Here is a 24,773-nt window from a genome sequence, read left to right on the forward strand (position 1 = left end):
GCGCTAAAATGGACAAGTTTTCCGTTGTGAAGTTAATGATTCATAACAACGTCTCTACCGGTACCCTTTCAAAATAAAAGCATGTAATACAAAAGCGGAAATGAAATTGTATGACCTTAAAGCGAGCAAATATGTCACAATAAAATAACAGAACGACACTTCAATAATATTGACAATAACATAGATTGGGTTATTTACACTTTATGTTTTTTCTGTGGGGAGAGATTAGCCAACAGTGGCATTAAGCCACCACATCTTCAGCGGTATCTCCAGACAAAACATGAAAGTCATGTTGGTAAGCCACCTGAGTTTTTTAAGAGGAAACTTTCTGAATTCAGGTCATCTCAAGACACGATGCGAAAAGCCTCCCCAAAGCAAACGGAAACAAGCTACCTGTCAGTATTCTTTTCGATCCTTAAAGAAGATATTTTAAGATGATGAATATTAAAAAAATATGTTTTGAGCTAATCTTTTATTTAAAAATAAGTTAATGATTTATTTTTTGGGAAGAAGTGTTTAGCTATAATTAAGTTCATGAGTTCAGTTTGAGAACATATCTTTATTATGATCCCAAAAGAGGTCACTTTAAGTTGATAATTATTTTGAGGTGCACAAATCTTTATTTATATTGAGATAATAATAAAAGTCTTTAGTTATTTTATATCTTTTTATTTCGAAATAGTTCAAGAGAGACCACTACAAATGAGCAATGTTATGCACATTGATGGAGTTTTAAATTTGAATGTGTCTAGTTACGAGACTTAATAAATCACATTACATCTTTCTTTGCGCTGGTTAGGGGATACTCGGCAGAATTTTTTCTTCAAAGGGGGTACGTCACTGAAAAAGTCTTGAGAACCACTGCTCTAGAGGGTTTCTTTTTTTCCAACTGTGTATATCTGTTATAAAAATTCCATTTAAAAAAAAAATTCATATTACAGAATTGTCTTAAAAAATGAAATTCTGAGCAAATAATTAGGGCCCGAGCACCTCCGGTGGGAGGCCCCATTGAAATTGAAAGGATTATTCTGAGCATTTTTCAACGTGCTCAAAAAGTTGTAAAACTTTTTTTTAAATTAGAAAGTGGGGAAAATTCAAGTATTATGGAGAATTTGGAAATGGGCGTGGCAAAATGGCTCAACAGCGCCACCTACGGAGAAGGTCCTCATTTAGCATTCACTGATCCTCACGAAAATTAGGATAGTTGTGTATCATGACCAGATGCACAAAAAAGCCTCAAGGACCATTATGAAAAATGCAACAGGAAGCCCGCCATTTTGGATTTAGTGGCCATTATGGTCATATTCCATATTTTTACTTTGATGTACTTGTCGTAGAGCTTTCATCAGATCAACTTAAAATGTAGACGAGTGTCATCACAGCAAAATGGAGATCCAAAGTTATGAAAGATCGATTTTTTGTCATACCGTGTGACCGTGGCGTGACGTCAAAGTTTGATGAAAAGCCATCAAAACACAAGCTTATGTATCTCAGACATATTTGGTCCAATCGGCTCCAAATTAGACATGTAAGACAATTGTCGAGACCTGAACACATCTAAGCAGAAATCAAGACTTAAAATCACATCGCCCCTTGCTGGCAACAGGAAATGTCTTGTTTTTAGTACGTCTTACACTTTGATGTATTTCTCCTCATCCACTTTGCGAAAACATGTCAAACTGTGTCAAATGGGTTTCAAGACATTGATAATGTAGCCATAAGATTACTGTGACTTTTCATCATGGGGATTATGAATGGAGTGGCATCAAAGTTCATCAGCTCGCCATGATGAAATCGCTGTAACTTCCGTGTTCATGGGTCCGTCTCCCTCAAACTATGTGTGTGTATCAACAGCAACCCCTGAAGATATTCAAATGGTTTTAAGGAATGGGAATGGGAAAATAACTGACTAGCGCCCCCTAAAGGGTAGCCCCGGCACTACGATTGGTCTACATTTACAAAAATACATAGGGACATGTGTCTTTTCATGACAAAGAAATAATTCTCTTGGACAGATATGGTACACTACACAGGAAGCCCCCGCCATTTTGGATTTGGTGGCCATTTTGGCCACATTCCACACTTTTACTTCGATGTACTTGTCGTAGGGCTTTCATCAGATCAACTTAAAATGTAGACGAGTGTCATCACAGCAAAATGGAGATCCAAAGTTATGAAAGATCGATTTTTTGTCATACCATGTGACCGTGGCGTGACGTCAAAGTTTGATGAAAAGCCATCAAAACACAAGCTTATGTATCTCAGACATATTTGGTCCAATCGAGTCCAAACTAGACATGTAAGACAAGAGTCGCAACCTGATGACATCCACAAAGACACCATGACTTAAAATCATAGCGCCACCTGCTGGCTACAGGAAGTGAAGCGTTTATCCTTGCTGCAGAGCTTAAAATGCACGCAAGGCGGAGACGTGTGCTTGGTCATCGATCGCTCTCTTTTCCCCGACCGCATCGTACTTGAAATCGCCTGTGCTCGGGCCCGCTAGTGCTACAACGTAGCCCTAGTTGTTTTTATATTTTTATAATTTAAACACACGTGTCTGTATTCACTTGTGGACTGATCTTTGTATTTATGGGGAACAATCTTTTAAAGAGATAGTATAATTGTGGGGATCAATCAGGTTTATCCTGGTAGTTTTGTTTATTCTTTAGGTGAAAGCTCAAAGGTGGCGTTGTCGGTGTTGGTTAACAATCAGGTAAGTAAGATCTCTTTTTAAAACATCCAATTCGATTATATAATGCTGAAGGAGATATCTTTTTTAACTGTGTTGACCAGCAGTGCCCACAGCCTGAACCACATCACTACAACCTAGTATGTTTTCTCTGAAATAAATTCATAAACTCATATCATGGTTTGCACAATTTGTGAGAAAGTACATTTTTCATGAATAGACGTTGACAAAAGTGCTGTGCAGCTACAACAGGCCAGATACATTTTATTAATTTAAACAATAAAGTAGAAAAAAAATAGTAAAATAAAATAAAACACATAAATAGTATTCAGAGGTGCAGTGAATAATCTCACAGAAAAACTCCAACTCCCACAGACATTACACAACATGTTTGGTTTAGTTTGTGGTCTCACCCATCTGCTTTTACTCAAAAATAGGCTGCGTTTGTGCTCTCTCTCTTTTGCAATAATTAACTTCATGTTTGAACAGAAGAAACTATATGCAGCAGAAGAACACGGGTCACATAGGACTTGTTTGCTAGATCAGATCAGGGGCTGTAATTGTGTAAATATATTTTTTTTTTACCAGTGTGTATTAAAAGTAGCCTGAAGACTTTGTATTAAAGTCGCTGTTTACCTTCTGATATGGACTTGTATCTGAGTGTAACCAAGATCAGACTTGATCTGGTTCCCGGTCATATATGCCGAAGCAGCTGAAGAGAGGTGCAAACAGAAGGGGACTGATTCATACAGATACAAATCAGTGCCCGCATGAATTGCGTGCATACTAATTTCAGTTGCATATATATGTCTATGTTTTATAAAGACTTTATCAAATCGCACATCACTTCGTGTGTTGTAATCCATCAGCAAAGATTGAGGACTTTATCAGTCCACAGGTTTACTTACTGGTGAAAAAAAGTCTTCTTTGGACTGAAAAATCTGGTAAAGAGGTGATTGCAAGACAAAACCAAACATCCCCCGAGGGGTAAAGGGCAAAGTTGCTGAACAAAACAAGGATACCTTCAGCTGAGATATTCGTCTTTTACACCAACATTTTGGGATATATGTATATATGTTTTTTAATTGTTAACAAACTAAGAAATTCACTCTTTTTCGTATTGGTAGCAGAGGAGTATGTCTTTATGTTTTCTCCATTATACAACAGCATATACACAATACACAATATAATAGCTTGGAGCATCTACACCCAGTTGGAATATTGTCCTGACGTTCCAGCTCTAGTTTCTAATTTGTCACTTGTTGTAATTTGGTCCTGCAGAGCCTATTTTTTTACTTTTTTTAGATTTGAACTTATATACTTTTTGAATATTAAACTTACATTATTCAGACCATAATGCACAATATTAAATATATTTAAAGGCATCTCTGACACAGTATTATACGCTAAGTCTATAAAGGATTGACTTACGAGTCAAGACTTATTGGAAATTAAATAGAGCAGTTGCATGAGAGTGTGTGGGGGGATACAATATGTCTGTGTGTGGGTGTGTGTTTGTGATTGGAGGGTGGGGTGGTGGGGGTTCTGTATCAGCGGCTATTTAACTGACGCTGACTGACTGATCATCTCAGTCAGTCATGGGTCGTCCTGGGATTCAGATGTGGACATGGACACTCTGTGTCCTCTTGAGCTGCATGTGTGTCGCTCAAGTCATGGCAGGACCGTAAGTTTGCCTGTTATTTTTTTATGTGTGTGTACTTTCTTTTCAATACAGGGTTTAGATCTTATTGATTTGCTGCAGAAGTTTGTGTTGGTATTCCCTGTGTTTGAGATCCAGTGTGACAGGCCTCCCAATGGCATGTGTGTATGTTTCTGTGTCTACAGGCATTACATGGTAGCCATCCCTGCAGTTCTTGAGGCTGGAGCTGAAACTAAATTTTGTGCGAGTCTCCTGAAGCCCAACGAGACTCTGGACATGACAATCACTCTGATTTCTGCTGAAAAGAACACAACCCTTCTGAAAAAATCCTCCAATCAGGAGTTTCATGAATGCGTTGATTTTAAGGTCAGATCATGAGAATGGCTTTGATTCAAAAGACATGATAATTTATTCAGTATTAACACACATAGTTATCCTGGTGCCTACAAAATATGTTTCTCTCACAGGTTCCCCTGGTGAATCAAGAGGTGTACAACTTTGAGGTGGAGTTGAAAGGCAAAACCTTTTACTCAAAAGAAGTGAGGAAAGTCAAGGCCACTGTCTACCAACCAATGACGTTTGTCCAAACAGATAAACCCATCTACCTCCCTGGACAAACATGTAATTTTGATCTATGTTGTTGTGCCGAATATGCTGTATATCAGTTATACACGTGTATCAATAGAATAATAGAATAATCGTGGCGGATGGTGAAAGACTAAATATCTGACAGATCAATAAAGAAAATACATTTAATCTTGTTTTATCACATTTTGCTTTAATTTTACTCAGGTATTTTCATTTCAATTCAAGTTGGGTCTGATGTGTTGGACGCTTCCTGAGGGAATCAAAAACAGAGAGATAACAGAGAGAATGTTTTTAAAGCCAAACAGTAACAGCCTCTTATTGTAATCTCAGGTTTGATAGTTATGTTATCAGCTCTGTGCAGAACGCAGTTGAAGTGGCCTGTCAGGATATTTAGCAAAAGCCTCATGTAACCTCTTTGAATTTCTCAGTGCATTTCAGAGTCGTCACACTGGACAGCAGGATGAGACCCGCCAATCGGCTGGTGAGTATTTCAACTCACAAACCACAGTATCAGTGATCCTGTGTGACAACGGTGCAGGTTTAATTTGGCTGAATGGGTTAAACTGAACATCAGTTATGCAATGAAGTGACATACATAGGTTTGCTCTCTAACCCCAGTTACTGTATGTCTCTAATCAGTCAGCTCCTGATGAAGGGTCAATAGGACAAGCAGAACTCTGTTTGCGGAGTCAATAGACCTGCAGGTCTAGTGTCAATAGACCTGCAGGTCTATTGAAACTAGTAACACTAGTGTCTCATATCGCAACATGTTCATGAAGAAAATAAAACCTGACCTTGTTGGTCTCTGCATTAGATAATTGATAGCGACACATCAGAGCTTTAGTTGCTCGTTACTATTGTGTTGTTGATTTCCTACCCACCCTGATTAGGAAAATGCCAGATGAGATCAATGTAAAGTAACCTGTCTTTCAACAAAGTTCTCTTTGTTTCTTTCTTTCTTCTCTTGCAGTACAATATAATTGAAGTTGAGGTAAGTCTAACATCCACACTATAATACACTCAAACTTTAATACACTGTATACTGGAGGTAGAGGAGTTTTACATATTGGTAAAATGTAAACCTCCCAAAATCATAAAGTGCACGAGTAAAGCTGAGCTGAGTAAACAAGCCAAAAAAATGTTATATGAGTATTTCAAAATTCTCAAACTTTAAAAGTAAATAAACTTTTAAAGATTTTGCTACCAACCTATCAAATTTGGCTTCACTGAAACAACAGGGTTTACATGTGAACAACTGTTACCACATTGATGAAAGTTAAATCTTTTTATATATTTGTGCCTTTTCCTTTTTAATGGGCCCATATTGTGCAAAATACATTTTCTGGGCTTTTACTATACCTAATTAGTTGAAGGGGTCAGTAGGGACCCTTCATGTATGAAAAACAGTCACTCCAAGGACTTTTTCACACAGCCAATTCCAAGACATATGTTACAGGAACGTTACGTTTCGTACCTCCTCTCCGTGTGAGATGTCATCACGGAATCGCCATTTTCTCGCTACCCTATTCAGCGACATAGAAATACATGTTGCAGCAGTTTTTTTTTTACTTCAAACCACTGATATATCATCTTAGGGGTACCAATACCTCAAATTAAATCCCAGAAAGGTGTCAAATATGTGCCCTTTATATCAAGTCAATATGTTCTGATGAATTAAAAATCTTAATTCAATCTAAGGTTGTCAACCAGTGTTCAATGATAAGGAAAAGCTATTCAATGCCAGTAAATTGACCTTTACAGAGCATTTCTTGTCTGACTATATTAAATATTTTTGTTAATGAAATGTTTATTTGTTTCTGTATATACAGTGTCTCTATTTGGACATTAGCCTAATTGGTGTGTTGCTAAGGTTTTTAGAGTAGTTTGAGTAATAACACTGTATGGAGTTGAAGTGTGGGCTTATAGTTGGGTTAAATTTGCTCAGAAGGAGAATATGAAATAATGAGGAGCATGTTGAGTGCTGTAATTCTTTGTGACATCCCTTTAAATGAGTTTCATTTAGTTTCATAAACACATCTTCCTTCCCATTTATTTTATGAAATAGGATTCTAATGATAACCGAGTTGCACAGTGGCTGAATAGAACAGCCGATAGCAGCATACTGCAACTTTCTTACTCCTTGAACTCTGAGGCCCAGGAAGGATCCTACCAGGTTATTGTGACCGTTGGTCGGAATAAGATATATCACAGTTTCAAGGTGGAGAAATATGGTAAGTTATGGCTGTTTAAGAAAAAAATCCATTTCCATCTTACCGCCATGTAGCAAATGTGTAATAACTATATTTCATCAACAGTTTTGCCTAAATTTGATGTAAAAATAACGGCAGATGATGTCGTCAGTATTGAGCAGGAAGAAATAAAAGCTGAAATATGTGCAAAGTAAGTCAAATCCTTTTCTTGACATGTGTACTCCCAAAATACTGTAACTCTGAATAAGATATAGTTGCTTTTTTTCTACTTGTCAACAATCACAATGTGTTTCGTAGGTATACATATGGACAACCTGTGCCAGGCAGTGTCAAAGTTAAGGTCTGCCGACCTCTTAGTCGCTATTATGTTGCTATAGCTACTCCTGATAATCCAGAGGGACTGCCTGACATAACACCCCCATGCTACGAGGAGACAAAGGAGGTAGAGTTGATAGAATCATCTCTCAGCAGAAACAAGATGCAAAGTATTACTATGTTTTCTGTGTATCAGTGTTGGTAAGGTGACATGTACTTCATTCAAATATTAATTTATTCATTTACTTAATTTACCAAATCTATTTATTTATTTAATTTTATATACCAGTGTTAGACTGAGTAAACCCCTCCCATCTCATTCACATTCAGACACAGAAATACAGTAAAAATGAAATGAAAATGCAGGTTGCATTCTTGCAGGATTAAACAAATAAATAAGTAAGTTAAATGCATTTAGAAAAACATAAATTATTATTTTATTTAAAAACCGGGGACAAGATGTTGAATATTCCATGTACGTTTGAAGATAGAAAAATAATTAAAAAATTGATATATGTTTTTATGTAATACATTCAGCTTTAAATCTGTATGTATTGTGTATTTAATTATTTATTTATGTATATGTTTATTATTGATATTTTTGAAGGATTTCTTTATTTATTCCTTTTTTATTTTGGCAGTTACAGTCCTAAATACTCACGTTAATTACAATGGCATTTGTTAATAGTTACTAAGTGGTTACTTTGGTGCTCCGGAAATTTGCCAGGTTAAACTGTCTTGTCAGTCTGCAGAACATAGTAGTCTGAGAAGAGCATGACCCTCAGACTGTAAATAGTGAGAAACTACTTAGGTGAAATATGAATGAATGAAAGGAGTTTAAGTTTGAATGAAATCACTCTAATCTTATTTCATTTTAGATGGGAAAGAAAGGTTGTGCAAGTTTGACCTTCAAGATGACAACTTTCACAAAACTCGACCAAAAGGTGCTTCAAGATTACCTGGATCTGATTGTTGAAGTGGAAGAGGAAGGGACAGGCAAGTCTTTGTAATATTTAATATTTTATTCATACATCATAGAGATATTTTTGTAGTAAATTTATACAGTATATTTTACTTGAACAACATGTTGCATACATCCATGTAACATGGAGGATTCCTGCATAGGTATTTCCCTCCAACAAATGAAGAGACTGCAGATTTCATATGTTATTGGAAAGCTGATGTTCATCGACACACCCAAGATTTATGACAAAGGATCAAATGTGGAAGGAAAAGTAAGTGCAGATTGTTCCCTTCACGTCGTCACCTTCATTCGACGGAAGCGATCTGCATCCTCACTGACACAACACTCTGCCCCTAACAGGTTAAAGCGGTTCACTTCAATGATACACCCATAGCTGACATGCAGGTCTACCTGTTTGAAGGTGAGAGGTGGTCTTCACGTCTGCTGCAGAATCTCACCACTGACAGCGATGGTGTGGCCACTTTCTCATTCTCCACAGCTGAACTCAATGGAGAGATTAACCTGCAAGTAAGTAGAAGATAACTCGTCATCCACACAAAAACACCTTCATGACAATGACAACACGGCTCAAGAGAGAGAAGCCAAGGTGTTTCCTAAAAGTATAGCAGCAGATCATGGGTGCACCATTGTATAGTGGCCATACTGCAACAAGAACTGTGTCTTTACCTTGACATTTAGCTTTCCTATAATAAATGAACTCACTTTCCAATGTATGCCTTCACTTCCTCTCTTCGATCTAGGTTAGCAATAAACCAATACTGGGCTACTCTGGTTATAGAACTCGATTCTACGAGACTGGCCACCACACAGTGTCTATGAGCCAACCTCCCTCTGCTGACACCCAAACAGTCAGCTCCCTGGAGGTGGTAAAGAAGACAAATCCACTGTCTTGTGACACAAAAGAAGAGATCTCCATCAAATACACTGTCGTTGGAGAGAAAGGAGCCTCTGTACTGGTGATTTACCTGGTGAGTTGTCGGTGAACTTTTTCTCAGCCCATCAGAAGATGTTTTTCACGGAAATATGTACATGGAAAATGTATTTTCAAATGAAATCAGTTCAGATATCAAAAGTGTTCAAATGAAAGGCTTCCATCGCAGGCCCCTTGCATTTGTAGAGAGGTTAGTAGAACTGCTTTTAGTTTATTTTCGCCTACTGCCTGGAACTCATTGCAAAGTATCTTAAAAATGATATCTTCAGTTCCCCCAGGGGAATTTTAATTCATGCTGGTAGCTGTATCTTCTTAATGTGTTTCACTTGGTTTTACTTGAATTGTTTTATAATCTGTATTCTATTTGCATCATATTTACTGTGTTAATTTATTCACTGCTTCTGTTTTTTTATTTTATTTGATTGTATCCGCTCAATTTACTTAAATTCAAATGAGGCCTCCCTTAATAAATCTCGATTATAAATAAAGGTTCATTAAATTAAATACAAAAATACCTCTACATGTAATCTAGTATGCCAGGAAATTAGTTTTTTGTTGCATGACTCATTTATTCAGCCATTTATATCTCAAACTCTCTAGGTCTTATCCAGAGGAGCCCTTATCATGCAAGGATTTAAACAGATTGAAGTTCAAGACCTTCCAGGTGAGAAGAGACAGGCTTTAATCATGAGTCTGGAAAATCGTATATTTGAGATTTACATGGAATGAAAATATACATCTACTGCTGTTTTATAACATGGAGACATGTGGATGGTACTTGTTGTTTCTAACTTCACCTTTTAGTGACTGAGGGTGGAATATCCTTTGAGTTGAATGTGCATCCAGAAATGGCGCCAGAAGTCCAGGTCTTAGCCTACGCCGTCCTCCCAAGTGAGACAGTGATCGCTAACAGCGCTGACTTCTCCGTAGAGAAGTGCTTCAGTCACAAGGTCAGTATAAAAGAAACATGAGGCACCAGCTACGCTTGTCTGATTCATGTGCAGAAGGTGTTTGAGTGCACAATCACCCCTGTCAGCAGTCAAGTCTATAGCTCTCCACATCTGTCCTGAGGTTTGATCAAGCTTTGAAAATACATGACTTCAGCCAGTTTGAGTTTGTTTATACAGCAAACTCCGACAGGTCAATCTGCCATGTGGCCACTCTCCTCCGGAACACATACCAGCTCCTTCATCTTTTTTGACATTTGTTGACCATTTAAAAAAGTTTGGGTAGAATATAATAAATGTCCCACTGTCATTATTATAGGCTCTAGTCTCATTCCCAAAACGTCCAGGTGGTGAGATGTGTGTTTTCTGTGTTTGTCAGGTGTCGCTGGAGTTTCTTCCATCCTCAGCAGTCCCAGGAGAGGAGACCACCATGCAACTAAAGGCCCAACCAGACTCCCTGTGTGGAGTGAGTGCTGTCGACCAGAGCGTTCTCATCATGAGACCAGGGGAGGGCCTGACTGCAGACAAGGTAACTTCTCCTCTACAAATAGATGCTGACATCTTTGAGTTCTATTCTATTTTTCCTCGACAAAATCTTTTCCACGGTTAATAATATCAGTTACCCTGAGGCTATGCCTTTTTGTCCTGATTGTTTTTCTTGTGCCTCTTCCAGGGAGGTTTCATTGTTACCACCAGTGTATCATAGCTGTTTAATGCAGTTCAATGCTAATTATGTTACCTTTAAAGGGATAGTTCATCCAGAAGGGGAAATTCTCTGTGTTTGAATCCACAAAACACTTTTGGAGTGTCATGGGTAAACAGTGCAGGTAATTAGTGACCTATCTTCAGACATAAAAAAAAACAACAGAAAACCAAAACATGTTTCTATACCAATCGTGTTGTCGATAACGAGTGTTTTGTACTTCACAACCACCTTTTGAGATGGAGCTGCCCTAAAACCATGAATACACTCATCAGATCTTCATGCAGCAGTTTCAAGCTTTCAACCTTTTTTTCTTTACAGATTTTTAACTTGTTGCCTGTCTCCAAAGCGTCTTATATTCCATACGATGTAAGTGATAAAGTAGAATGCTTGCGGGTGAGACCAAGAAGATACATTCATCCACATCCTTCTGAGAGAACTGATGCGTTTACAGTTTTCCAGGTAAATCCACATACAGTTACCGACATGTAGAGAGTTTAATTGTTTTTTACACTCAGCTAATGGTTGTATGTTTTTCGAATATCTAGAACGTTGGATTGAAGATGGCTACAAACTTGTTTATCCGTATGCCTCCATGCCTCAACTTCAGAGGAAGAGAATACCACGAAGGTGGCCATCATGAATATGGTAAATGTTCTGCACTGTTAAGAAACACATACTGGATTAGGTGCACAAAATCAAATCATAGTCAGACTGCCAGACTGCCAGTGGTTGAGGAATTACTGAAACATTTCACTCAAGTAACAGTATTAATGAATAAACTAAAATAAACTCAAGTAAAAGTAAGAGGACCACATTAGCATTTCTATTGTTTCTTTTTTTTTTCTTGTATAAGTAAGTACTTACTTTTAAATAGTTGTAAATTATTGAAAGTAAAAGTACATGCCGAGTGTAGCCTATTCATCATTACTTTTTCCCTACATTTATCTATTGATTTTCCACAAATAAATAATATTATAGACACACCATTGCCCTTTAACCCCCACCCACTGCAATATCAGTACATTGATAATACATTGTTTTTAATCAACATTACCACCCCACCCCATATCTAATAATAGGAAAAGGGAAATAATGACAATCAGTAGCACATAATAAAAACACAATTGTTACCCCCCTGGTGGCTTGGAGTAGGACATAACTTAAATGCAACAGGTTTGGGGAAGTGAGGATGCAGTCGCAAAATGCCAGGACCCGATATGAAGCAAAGAAAGTATTTATTTACAGAAAGCAACACAGCGATCAACAAGGACTATCAGTGGCACCAAAAAAAAAGAACATAAATACTTAGCACCCAATAGTAGACCGGGTGGTAGACCCCCGGAGTATCTTACCTGTCCTCATTGTACCTGTGCGCACAACAAAAACCCTGTGCGCAATATAATAAGTGGCTAACTAATGATAGTACACATTAGCAATTTAATACTTCCAGTGGCTCCCCACCGCCACTCCCCAGTTCGCTCCAGCAGTCCGCTTTATTTTATTTGTTAATCATCTTCTGGATCCTTGAGATTACCACATCGCCATTGTTAAGATAGGAAATGACAGGGCTCCATATTTCATTCCTTTAACAATATTGGTAAACTTTTGCGTTGACATATCTGTTGCCATCTCTCTCAACCATCTACCTATTCATCATAATGGCTGGTCAAATCCATTTTCCATCTGCAGCTTTGCTGGAGTTAAAAGAGGCAGTGTCTAATGTTCCTGCATGTCCTGATTGGTTCAGAGATACAGATCTCTCATTTATTACAACATACAAAATGATCTACTTCAGTAAAGTACACATCATGAAAAATTTACTTAAGTACAGTCACTAAGTAAATGTACTACGTTATCCCACCACTGGTTACTGCTGTCTTTTCAGTTGAATATTTCTATGCATCTTTTCAGAAATTGCATATAGCAGTGTTCCTGTAGCCCGAATGGGAGTGGGAATGGCCGGGCCAACTGGTCAAGGTGCCCCATACGCTCCTCTTCCAGCTATAGAGACAGTCCGTACTTTCTTCCCCGAGACTTGGATATGGGACCTGGTGGCAGTTGGGTGAGCTTGTATATGATATGGATATTAGTATGACTTTAAATTATTACATTGTTGGATGTGTAACAGAGTTTTTCTTTCTGACTTTCTGCTTTTTCCCTTCAAACTGTTTATTATATTATATTATACCAGATAATTATTCCTTTTTATTAATAAGTTCGCCTCGAAAAAAAATTGCAGCATACTGTAATCTTTTTGTATTTTGTGTGCAGAACTTTTTTTATACACATTGTATGGTGCAGAGGGAATTTAGAAAACATCCTACGTGTTTTATCTGCAATGACGATTTTATAGTCAAATTTATCAAGTTTTTTGTCAAGTTTTTCTAGCTCACAGTATCTGTGTCTCTGTGTATTTGTTAATCCAGAGCATCCGGGACGAAGGATGTGTCCCTCCTTGTCCCTGATACCATTACCACCTGGGAGACGGAGGCTTTCTGTTTGTCCCCTCAGGGTTTTGGCTTGGCTCCTCGAAAAGAAATCACCGTCTTCCAGCCCTTCTTCCTCGAGCTCACGATGCCCTACTCCATCATCCGGGGGGAGCACTTTGAACTGAAGGCAACCATCTTCAACTACCTTTCCAGCTGCATCATGGTAAGGGGGGCTTAAAAAGTCTGTAAACTTATGTCTGCTGCATGGCAACAATCTAGCATCATAATGACAAAGTTAACTTTCTGATGTTTAGTAGATCTTATGTTCTCTAGCTTCGCCTGCAAACATTTACGAATTGGAACGAAACAGAAATGTGAGGTTGAAGGGAATGTTTTGCAGGGTTGTTGAAGTTACTTCATGTAGCCAAATTCATGGTGAAATCTTAATTGGATTCCAATTTTTTTCTACTAACTATTATGAACAATTGAGATTCAAAATACTTCACCAACCCTTCTGTGGAGACCCTGTGGGCATCCTACACATATAGTGCAATGTTGATGATGCCCTTTAATATAATTTGAATTCATGTGTACACTAATGAATGTACATCACACCTTATGAATTAGTTATGAATTAAACAAGGATCTAATGTGTCTCATTTAAACAGTTGATATATACAATGATGAAAGATGCACATTTTAAAGATCCACATTGGTTTCGGACGCATTTTGGTTTATTCCTAATTTATTTGTATCAACGTGACTGAGGAATCAGGTTTGTATGTCTCCAAACATGCAGCAGTTTGAGGATTTGTTCACATTCGCTTCACATCAGCAGTTTCAAAATTTATATTGTTGTGTCTCTTGAACAGGTCTCTGTGACGCCAGCACACTCCTTAGATTACACCCTCACCCCCCTCTCTGGTGATAAGTACACATCCTGTTTGTGTGGCAATGAGCGCTTGACCCTCAGCTGGAACATGTCCCCTACAGCTTTAGGTGAGTCTTCAAGCTTTCATCCACACTTTTGCCAAAGTAGTGGAATTACTGTGCCTATTTCCACATCTTTTAAATCTCTGTGATCAGGGAAATCCATCATAGCAGTAAAAAACTTATAAAATTTATTGGATGTGAGATAATTGTGAATCAAGTTTCAAACAGGGTTTAATTCACTTTTTTTCAAAGGGGTTGTGAATGTGTCGGTGAGTGCTGAGGCTGTGGCATCTCACACTTCCTGTGACAATGAGATTGTGAGCGTTCCAGAAAGAGGCCGCATCGACGTGGTCACCCGACCACTCATAGTAAAGGTAGTTGTTTTAATATATAATAGCAATGGTCTTTATTCCTAAGCCCTTAAAAAAAATACAAGTTGGAAACTCTGCAACTCTCATTATTCCCTATCTCTTTCCCTCTCAGGCTGAGGGAACTGAAATCACAAAGACCCACAACCTGCTGCTCTGTCCAAAAGGTAAGTTGACCACCAGTTGCAAAGAGGAAGCATAGATTGGTTATGGTGGCCTTTCAGCCAAGTTTAGTGAGAGCATCTACAAATCTTCAAAAGTCATTACTTAAATGCATTTCCATACATTTTGTCCATACAAATGTAATATTTGAACTGTTGTGCATCAAAACAGACCAATGTTTCATTCATTTAATTGCTCCATCAGAACTGCTATGATTCAGGATACACTATCTGTTCATAAATCTGAATGACGTCTTTGTTTTGATCCTGACCGTGGCTTGAGTTTGTCTCTAAGGTGGTTGTTCTCTGTCCGTACACAGGAGAGGCTTTGACAGAGGAAGTAGAGTTACAGCTCCCTGAGAATGTGATCGATGGATCAGCTCGTGCCTCACTATCAGTTCTGGGTAAACGGATAAACTCATTTTGCAGAGTTAACAGTTCACCTTTTTCTTGATGCCTCAGAAATGAGGACATTGATAGTAAAAAGGGATGTTTGGATGTTATTGTCCTTCTTGAGAGATTGCATTTGCTCGTATAATGCAACCATGGCACTTTCATACATTATACAGGAAACCGTTATTTATTCAATAATTACTATAATAATAACTTTATTTGTAAAGCACCTATCTAAACAAGGTTATAAAGTGCTTCACACAAAAAATCCAGTGCAAAATGAAGAATGAATTATAGTAAAAGGTATTCAGTTCAGTTCAATCTTGAGGGTTATGACAAAAAGGTCAAGACCTTAAATTTGTAGAGAAACCCAACAGTTCCTACAAATGTGCAGATTGGTGTTGAATTGCTGAAGCACTTGTGATTTCAGATAATACTTGAATAAAGAACACAATTTCAATATGTAAGAATTCAGTACAGTTGAAGGAAAATACCAAAACTCCTTTAGTGCATGGCCTTCTGTATCAGCTGTGTTTGAAGCTTGTTAACATGGTTTTACATCAGTGTGTCAAGTCATTTACATGTTTAGTGAGTCACTGTATTTGTGCAGGTGACATCCTGGGTCGAGCCCTGAAAAACCTGGATGGGCTGCTTAGGATGCCGTATGGATGTGGTGAGCAGAACATGGCGCTCCTGGCCCCAAACATCTACATCCTCCAGTACCTGAAAAACACACAGCAGCTGACACCGGCCATCATGGAGAAGTCTACCAACTTCCTGTCAAGTGGTGAGCTTCAGTTAGCTTCAGCTGAATAATCTAGGACTGGTGTGAATCATTATGGATTATACAAATTTTATTTATTTTATTCCACAGGTTACCAGAGACAGCTGAACTACAAACATATTGATGGAGCTTACAGCACATTTGGATCAGGAACAGGGAACACTTGGTGAGAAATAACTGTTGTACATAGAATTATTTGATCTACCTTCTTATTCCACAGTTGTCTGTGTTTCTGTATGTGGAACACACATCTCGGGAACCGTTCATCTTGTTGGCATCACACTTGGCATGTGTAATAGGACACATGCAGTCTGTGAACTGAGTTGATCATGTCTTCATCTGACTCCTCACATAAACTACAGCTGTCGCTGCCAACTGGCAGTTTGTGGGCAATAATATATCTGTCCTGCCAGATCTATTTGATCATTTGATCATGTTTCTTCCACTATCTCAGATTCTGGGTGCTGATCTCCGTCATGACAACAACAGTCAAAGCACAAATTTTGTTTTGGGGCTGTAATGCCTTATATCAAGTTGAATTAAAGAGCTATTATTTTGAAAAGATGTGTCAAACCTCTGAAATAGCTAACATGCGATGTATAAAAAAATAACAGCAGTTCAGTAAATCATAAATTTTTTCTATGAAACACAAAGTAACAGTTATCAATCAAATTCACTTTCATATTCTACAAAAATATTGAATTTATGATCTTCATTGCAGATAAACCAGGTAGCATGAACACAAAGTTTTTTCCTTTTGTCAGTGTCTAACTGTGTTGTTGATGTCCTCAGGCTGACTGCTTTCGTGTTGAGATCTTTTGCCAAAGCAAAATCATTCATCTACATTGATCCAAGGAATATTGAATCATCTAAAACTTGGCTGGAGGAAAAACAACGTAAAAATGGCTGTTTCAAACAGTCAGGAAAACTTTTTAACAACAGGATGAAGGTGAGCTTTTTTTACCTGTAGACTGTGATTAAAACAATATCACTATAGACCTTTTATTATCACTGAGTAATATCTTGCTGTTCTTAATTTACAATATGTGCCTGAAATTCGTTTGTTTAATGGAATTTCAGTGAATGTGGCTGCAAGCGCAAAATCACGTTTGTTAAGTGGGTCCCTGTGCATTGCACACACAGTAAAGCAACATGTGAATATTGTTCCATTCCTACAGGGTGGTGTGTCTGATGAAGTGACGCTTACTGCTTACATCACTGCCGGTTTCTTAGAAATGAATTCGTCAACTGATGTGAGTAAACTCCCTCCCCAAAATGATCTCACGCTGTTTCACTCCAAACTTCGCAATTACAAGATGAAACATATATGTGCACCAATCGCCACTCCATTGATAAAGTAAACAAATCATTTTTGCTTTCTTTTAATTAAAGAGTTATGCGGTGAAAGCACCCCTCTATGCCAAAAATTGTGAAGGGGTCAAACACTTAATCCTGTTCTATGCTGAAAACCCTGCTATGAAAGTATTATAGGGCATGAATAGTAATATTGCACATGAAATAACAAAGTGATATCACACATTGTGTTGCCAATATGCAGATTGGTTGAAACAATACTTCTACTGTTTGACTTGAGTAACAAGCTGATGACGGCCTCAGATTTCAAATCTGGTGGCTTTGCTCGACACAGCAACCACAAAACTGTTATGTGACTAAACTACATAAATGTCTTACTATACTTCCCATTGTATGGCATCTGTTTCAGTACAGTATTAAGCTCTGATTGTTTTACCAACTGCTAATGTTTTCAAAGAAAGTTTTACACAAATTTAAACTGAATTAACTTTTTATTATTAATAATTTTCTTTGTACTAATGAGTAAAATACAGAAATCTTCCCACTTGCCAACCTGTTAGTATCCAATTTTTAATTTTTAATTATCCACAATTAACAATATAATATGCACTATTACAATGTATAAACCGCACCTAACTATAACAACGGCTACTTTTCCTCATGGTGAGCTCAGATTGAAAAATCTATCTTGTTGTAGGCCTCATAAAATAATGACGTGTCTTTGTAGTGGTTTACAACACTTGTAGTTGTTTAGCTATTTCTGTATCTTTCTCCATTTTTTAATTGAGTGGTTCTGAAGTTGGATTGAAGACAATAGCTATAGTGACAATATCTAAATTCTGAGTTTTATTGTTGTTATGTATTGGCGCATACTTTCTTAATCTAAAATATACTTTTCAGGATGCTGTGGTGAAGAAGAGCCTGTCCTGCCTTAAGGAGTCCGCCAATGACCTCAGCAACACCTACACCACAGCTCTGTTGGCGTACGTCTTTACCCTGGCAGGAGACATGGAGACCCGTGCTCACCTCCTGACGCACCTTGACAAAGTTGGACACAAACAAGGCGAGCTGCTGTCCTCCTCAAGGAAATCATTCTGCCTTCACTTACTGTCACTGAAGCTGACCTAATGCCTTTATGTCTGTGGATGCATGTTTTTTAGGGGGTTTCCTCCATTGGTCTCAGACAGCAAAAGAAACATCGGCCTCTCTGTCTGTAGAGATCAGCTCCTATGTGATGCTGGCCAAACTCAGTGCCTCGCCCAGTGCTGAGGACCTGGGCTATACCTCTCGCATTGTCAGATGGCTGACGGCTCAGCAGAACTATTATGGGGGCTTCTCGTCCACACAGGTACAAGCCAAACAGAAGAATGGTTCATTGACTAGCTGTGTGCTCAGAGCTGTCCTGTGAAAACAATGTGTCCATGTGTGTGTGTGTGTGTGTGTGTGTGTGTGTGTATCAATTCAAGAGGTTTTCTAAATCCTGTTTTTACATAAATTACCTTATGATTTAGATTGTAAGTAGAATTAGGAATAGTATCCTATCTTATCTGTAAAAATTCAAAATAATAGGTTGAAAAATAAATAAATAGTTCCTTATCGTGATAAAAGTAGAAATCATGTTTACTTTCACCATGCACCATTATCAGCTTTTACTTTTTAATGGTGACCTTCCACCTCTTCCTGCTCTATGTGTAAACACAAGTGAATATATGTGTAAAGATTTGAAATAACAAGTTTTTGATGTGTCTTGTAGGACACAGTGGTGGCTCTTCAGGCTCTGGCTCTTTACTCCACTCTGGTATTCAGTCCAGATGGTTCAAGCACAGTGATGGTCCAGTCCCCCAGTGGTCAGCTGTCATTTGATGTGAACAGGGACAACAAACTGCTGTACCAGGAGAAGAGGCTACAGGATGTGATAGGAAAGTACAGCGTGAAGGTGAAGGGCAGCGTGTGTGCTTCAATACAGGTCAGTTAACACTAGAGCTCTAACTGCTTCTGTTGGATAAATGCTCACCTCAACAGGCTAACAGTAGCAGTGCAGAGAGTCTGAAAGGGCTGCATCTCCAATTATATGTGGTGTCTGTATGTAGTGAGTTTTGCTTCTCATTTTAAATAAATGAACAGGTCTGACTATTCTAATAACTGGATTAAATTTTAATGAAATGACCAGGTGGTCCTAAACTCTTACAACCTGGGAAATGACTTGAACATAGACTGAACGCCCCCGGAATTGTCAGAAGCGGTGAATCAGGTCAAAAATCTTCCAGATTATCCTGTAGTGTGCAGAAGCCCTTAATACAACAACCTAAAATCTGGATGTGTAAATGTGACTCCCTTGAAGACAACATGGTTCTTCTGTTTCATAAATTTGAGGAAAGGAAATCCTTGATATTCTATTTCAGTATTTTTAGTCATATACTTTCCTTTGTCTCCCTATTTCTCAGATGAGTCTTAACTACAACATCCCAACTCCGACTGAAGTCACATCCTTCAGTGTTGAGATCAAGCCAGAGGCTGACTGCGCCAAAAACAAACTCAGTCTGTTGCTAAAGTGCCTGTAAGTAATCTACTCCCACAAGTCACACTAATGATGGAGGCGTACAGACATTTTTGTCAAACAATGCTCTGTACATACCAGTGTGTACCTGATTGTGGATGAACCAGTATGCCAACATTCTCCAGCATATCCTAACTGTGAGGACAAAGGTGAAGGTATGGGACTTCACATCTTTATGGTTTATTGCAGATATCATGGACAAGAGGAAAATACAAACATGGTGATCCTGGACATCAAAATGCTCTCTGGCTTTGTCCCAGATCCACAGTCTTTGAAGGAGGTGAGTTATTAGTGTAACTTATTAGCCTGGATGCCAGAGGAACTTAGCCCCGCCCACAACATTTGAGGTCGGGAAGTTTGGTCTGGAGTCGCTCCGTTGGGGAGAAATTATGCCCGGTTCGAAAGTGACCGGACCAATCAGATTGTCAGGGCGGGCTTTATACGATGATGGACAGATGATCAACAGTAACGTAATCAACCACGTCATCAAAGTGCGCTTGGGTTGAATTCATTTTCAACAAACATGCCTGCCACTGGAGAGCTGAGATGTGTAGATGCTGCCATTGAGTCTGTTTTAGAAGACATCGACAGCTCATTTATTTTGAAAGAGAAACAGAGAACTTGGAGGCGACGCCAAAGCGCCACACCGCGCTAATCCCTATCTCGCCGGTGCTTGGCTGTTCACACCGGACACTGAAGCGTCGCTGAACCGCCGGGCAGCGCTAATAATATCACCCGTTGATCCAGTAGATTAAAAGCATATACTTACTTGTTGCTCCAACATTAAGCAACAGCGTCCCAACATTTGTCTTTCTTGGCATTGTCTTTATACAACATGTTCCGAGGATCATACAACTCACTGCACTTCTCCAGTTCAATTATTAATTTAATGTCATCCATGTTAAAGAACTTCGCTGTTCTTTAACAGACAATAGACTCAACGCCGAAACGGTCGCTTCAGCGTCCGGTGTGAACCCGGCGTTAATAAATAACTCACAATGAGTCGCTTAACATACGTCACATACTACGTTGCTGATTGGTTGTAGGTCTATTCAATTGAGACAAAAGGCATTTTTTTTCTGGTTCGATTGTAACACGCCCCATAATCACGGGGGAGAGCGTGGCCTGTGGGATAGAGCGGGTGCTCTGCAACAAGAACGTTGCCGGTTCGATCCCACTCTATCCCATCTGCATGCCTAAGTGTCCTTGGCAAGATACTGAACCCCTAGATGGCCCCTCATAAAAATGATGAGTGTTCTAAAAATGTAAGTCGCTTTGGATAAAAGCGTCAGCTAAATGACATGTAATGTAATGTAATGTAATCACAGCCCAATGGAGCGGTATCAGACTCACATTCTGACTAGAATTGTGAGTATGACAACGTCAGGCTAGTAACTTAGACTAGTTTACATCCGTTATTAATGAGAAACCAAGTTGATTATCCTCTCCCCCACAGCTCAAAGGCGCCCTGCTGGTGGATCGTGTTGAGGAAAAGGAGGATCATGTTATGGTGTACATCCGAGAGGTAAGAGGAATTCACAGTGAGGGTCAAGAGATAAGGATTATCCGATTGTTACTAATTGTGTCATCTGTCTTTTCTTTTTAACCAACAGCTACCAAAGGACATACCCATCAACTACAACTTACGTCTCATCCAGGAGCTGCCTGTGCAGAACCTGAAGCCAGCTGTGGTCAAGATGTATGACTACTACCAGCCAAGTAAATATAACACTCACACAGACAAACCCTAAGTCCCTTTACAGAGACCAGATCAAGCATATATTAGGAAATGTTCTATTTTGAAAAATCCATCTCTCTTTCTATTCTTCTTTTTCTTAGGTGACCAGGCTGAGACAGAATACATCCACACTTGTGCTGCAGGTAACAATACATGAAGATACAAGAACTTTCTGACCCAACCACAAAAAGTAATAATGTCTTTAATTGGTCAGAACCTTTCTCAAGAGGCTCTATGGCACAGAGTGGAGAACATTGATGCATCAGACTCCACAAAGATACATCAATCCCCTTTTGAGACCACATTTAAATTAACTGCATCTGGGTTTTTTTTGGATCATCGCCAAATTGGACACACACCAACATATCAGTCACCTAAAAAAGATTGATGTGTTTAATCAAGATCCATGAATATTGTCTGAGAAAAAGGTTGAAAAGCACAATATCTCACAATCTCAAAGACAGTGAAAAATAGTTCCTAGAACTGCAGCTAAATTGTCTCCATTCTCCATCACTGATACCATATCTTTCTTCCAAGATTCATTGAAATTTTTTTTCTTTTTGCAGCTTGAAGAGAGGAGAGTTTTCAGTCCTTGGGTTTTCCCACAAACGAGCAGTTTAACACAAATGCTTAACACGTTTCTGTCTATATACTGTATGTGTTTGAGGTGAAACTAATGGAGAATAAAATAAAGTGATGTGAATGTCCAACTTTGTTCTCTTATGTTTTACTGTGTGTTTTACACTATTTCAAATGTTTGCTGGTGCAGCTTCAGCAGTTAATTTATTCATACACATATCGCGAAACACAAGTGCAGGTGAGCTTAGTGTGGAAAGTTGAGTGTCCTCATGGCTGCTAGGGTGGAGCATATAAAGTACATATTAAGAACATATAAAACAAATATCATGTCCATCACTCCGTCCATCCATCCATCCATCCATCTATCTATCTATCTATCTATCTATCTATCTATCTATCTATCTATCTATCTATCTATCTATCTATCTATCTATCTATCTATCTATCTATCTATCTATCTATCTATCTATCTATCTATCTCCCATTGAGATACAACCTCTCCTCCTCGGGAGGTGTTGGTCCAGATAATCAGCAAGCACACACACACAGCCAACAGATTAAATAATAATAATAATAATAAAAATATTTATTTTAGGAATGGATACATATGAAGTACAGTTTAAGGCAAGGGGTAGTGATGGATACAATTTTCTTTAAAAAACAAGTTATGTCTTTCATTCTCAATTTCCACCTTTAAATTACGAAATGAACTGAACTTTGAACTAGTTCATGAGAGGTGGGAAGTTGCTGAACTCTGGATCTGGAACACACACATCATCACTGGAGAAAGAAAGTGAACATGGGAATACCAGGTGCTGAAAGCTTTTTCCAACTTTCTTTGCAACCAGCAGAGGGTGCTGTTGCTGCTGCTTCACAGGAGAAACGTCTTGGAAAGAGCAGGAAAGACTGGCCATCAAAGAAACCAAGGATATGTAACACACACATCATCACTGTAGAAAGAGAGTGAACATTCAAACGACTTTTGACATTCCAACCACTACTTTATTCATGAAATAGTAACATATCATTCTGAAAATGTCATATTTGGAGAGATAGATGAAAGAGAAGCGAGTTTACTCACCATCCAAAGAAGAAACCATGTATGACACCGTGACATTATCATTGTAGGAAATTATTGAAATTGTAATGATTTTTCTTTTATAGGTGATGTAAGCTTTTTCCATTTTTTTTGCAGCCAGCGGAGGGTACTGTTAATGCTGCTTCACAGGAGAAACGTCTTGGAAAGAGCAGGAAAGACTGGCCATTAATTCAAACTCCACATGACAATGGGAATTTTACGAACAGCCGAGATGAAAATCTACCACTCTTGTCTTGCCTTATAGTTAGTTTAATGTTAGTTTACTTTTTGTTTGCCCTAAGCTGCAGCATTTACTATATATCGTTTTGCATGTAGTGTTATCGACTTAAGGTTTGCTTTGCACTTGTGTATGTGAACAAATGGATTAAAAGCACAGATTTGTTGAGAAATTTGCTTTTTAACTGTTTTGACCAGCAGTGCCCACAGCCTGAACCACATCACTTCAACCCGGTATGTTTCCTCTAAATTAAATTCATAAAACCAAGGTTTGCACAATTTGTGAGAAAGAAGTAAATTTTTCATGAATAGACTATGGTGAGGTCCTCATGTGGAGGAGAAACAACCGAAAAGGCCTGATATCATTCCCAGGACTTCCAGAAGCATCTGATCTGCAGACCTCAATGATATTATGGGTGAGTGTAAATTAAAAAAATCCAACTCCAACAGGCATACACAACGTGTTCGGTTTAGTTTTTGGTCTCACCCATCTGCTTTTACTCAAAAATAGGCTGTACTTGTGCTCTCTCTCTCTTTTGCATAATTAACTTCATGTTTGAACAGAAGAAACCATATGCAAAAGTAGAGCATGGGTCATAAAGGACGTGTTTGCTTGATCAGATCAGGGGCTTTAATTGCGTAATTACACATTTTTTACCAGTGTGTATGAGGACTGATCTGAAGACTTTGTCATCAAAGTCGGTGTTTACCTTCAGATATGTACTTGTATCTGAGTGTAAACTGGATCAGACTACATCCTGTTCCAGGTCATATATGCCGAAGCAGCTGCAGAGAGTTGCGAACAGAAGAGGACTGATTCATACAGATACAAATCAGTGCCCGCATGAATTGCATGCATATTCATTTCAGTTGCATATATGTCTATGTTTTATAAAGACTTTAGCACATACAAATAGATTGAATCTCACATCGCTTTGTGTGTTGTAATCCATCAGCAAAGTTCAAGGACTTTATCAGTCCACAGGTTTACTTACTGGTGAAAGAATGTTTACTTTGACCTAAATCAGAGGGGTTAGCATGCCAAAACCAAACATCCCCTGCTGGGTAAAGGGCAACGTTGCAGAACCCAACAAGGATACCTGCAGCTGTGATATCCTTCTTTTACAACAACGTTAGTGGATGTACGCAGTTTTTTAAAGTCATTGTA

The 24,773-nt window shown here is 38.5% G+C and overlaps 1 protein-coding gene across 1 annotated transcript; it reads left to right on the plus strand.

Annotated features, from left to right (window-relative positions):
* Window positions 1-4,253: 4,253 nt before the first annotated feature.
* LOC133951320 (alpha-2-macroglobulin-like) lies at window positions 4,254-22,421 on the plus strand. Its single transcript, XM_062385195.1, has 36 exons — window positions 4,254-4,376; window positions 4,538-4,718; window positions 4,820-4,973; window positions 5,369-5,421; window positions 5,911-5,931; window positions 7,006-7,171; window positions 7,256-7,340; window positions 7,448-7,592; window positions 8,344-8,461; window positions 8,591-8,700; window positions 8,790-8,957; window positions 9,191-9,418; window positions 9,982-10,045; window positions 10,186-10,331; window positions 10,708-10,857; window positions 11,353-11,493; window positions 11,580-11,679; window positions 12,946-13,096; window positions 13,461-13,686; window positions 14,336-14,462; window positions 14,649-14,770; window positions 14,880-14,931; window positions 15,246-15,329; window positions 15,929-16,105; window positions 16,193-16,268; window positions 16,895-17,051; window positions 17,281-17,355; window positions 18,317-18,479; window positions 18,577-18,764; window positions 19,170-19,382; window positions 19,861-19,973; window positions 20,163-20,253; window positions 21,430-21,498; window positions 21,587-21,692; window positions 21,813-21,854; window positions 22,278-22,421. The coding sequence occupies exons 1-36, from the start codon at window positions 4,291-4,293 to the stop codon at window positions 22,280-22,282; spliced, it is 4,353 nt and encodes a 1,450-aa protein (XP_062241179.1). The 5' UTR covers window positions 4,254-4,290; the 3' UTR covers window positions 22,283-22,421.
* Window positions 22,422-24,773: the final 2,352 nt, after the last annotated feature.

The sequence above is a fragment of the Platichthys flesus genome, chromosome 4 (genome assembly GCF_949316205.1).
Source record: "Platichthys flesus chromosome 4, fPlaFle2.1, whole genome shotgun sequence".
Lineage (NCBI taxonomy): Eukaryota > Metazoa > Chordata > Actinopteri > Pleuronectiformes > Pleuronectidae > Platichthys > Platichthys flesus.

Excerpts from the sequence above, each read along its gene's own strand:
- LOC133951320 (XM_062385195.1), top strand. The coding sequence starts at position 4,291 with ATGGGTCGTCCTGGGATTCAGATGTGGACATGGACACTCTGTGTCCTC. Across the intron at positions 16,106-16,192 it reads TACCAACTTCCTGTCAAGTG|GTTACCAGAGACAGCTGAAC; the intron begins GTGAGCTTCAGT and ends TTTATTCCACAG. Across the intron at positions 19,383-19,860 it reads GCGTGTGTGCTTCAATACAG|ATGAGTCTTAACTACAACAT; the intron begins GTCAGTTAACAC and ends CCTATTTCTCAG.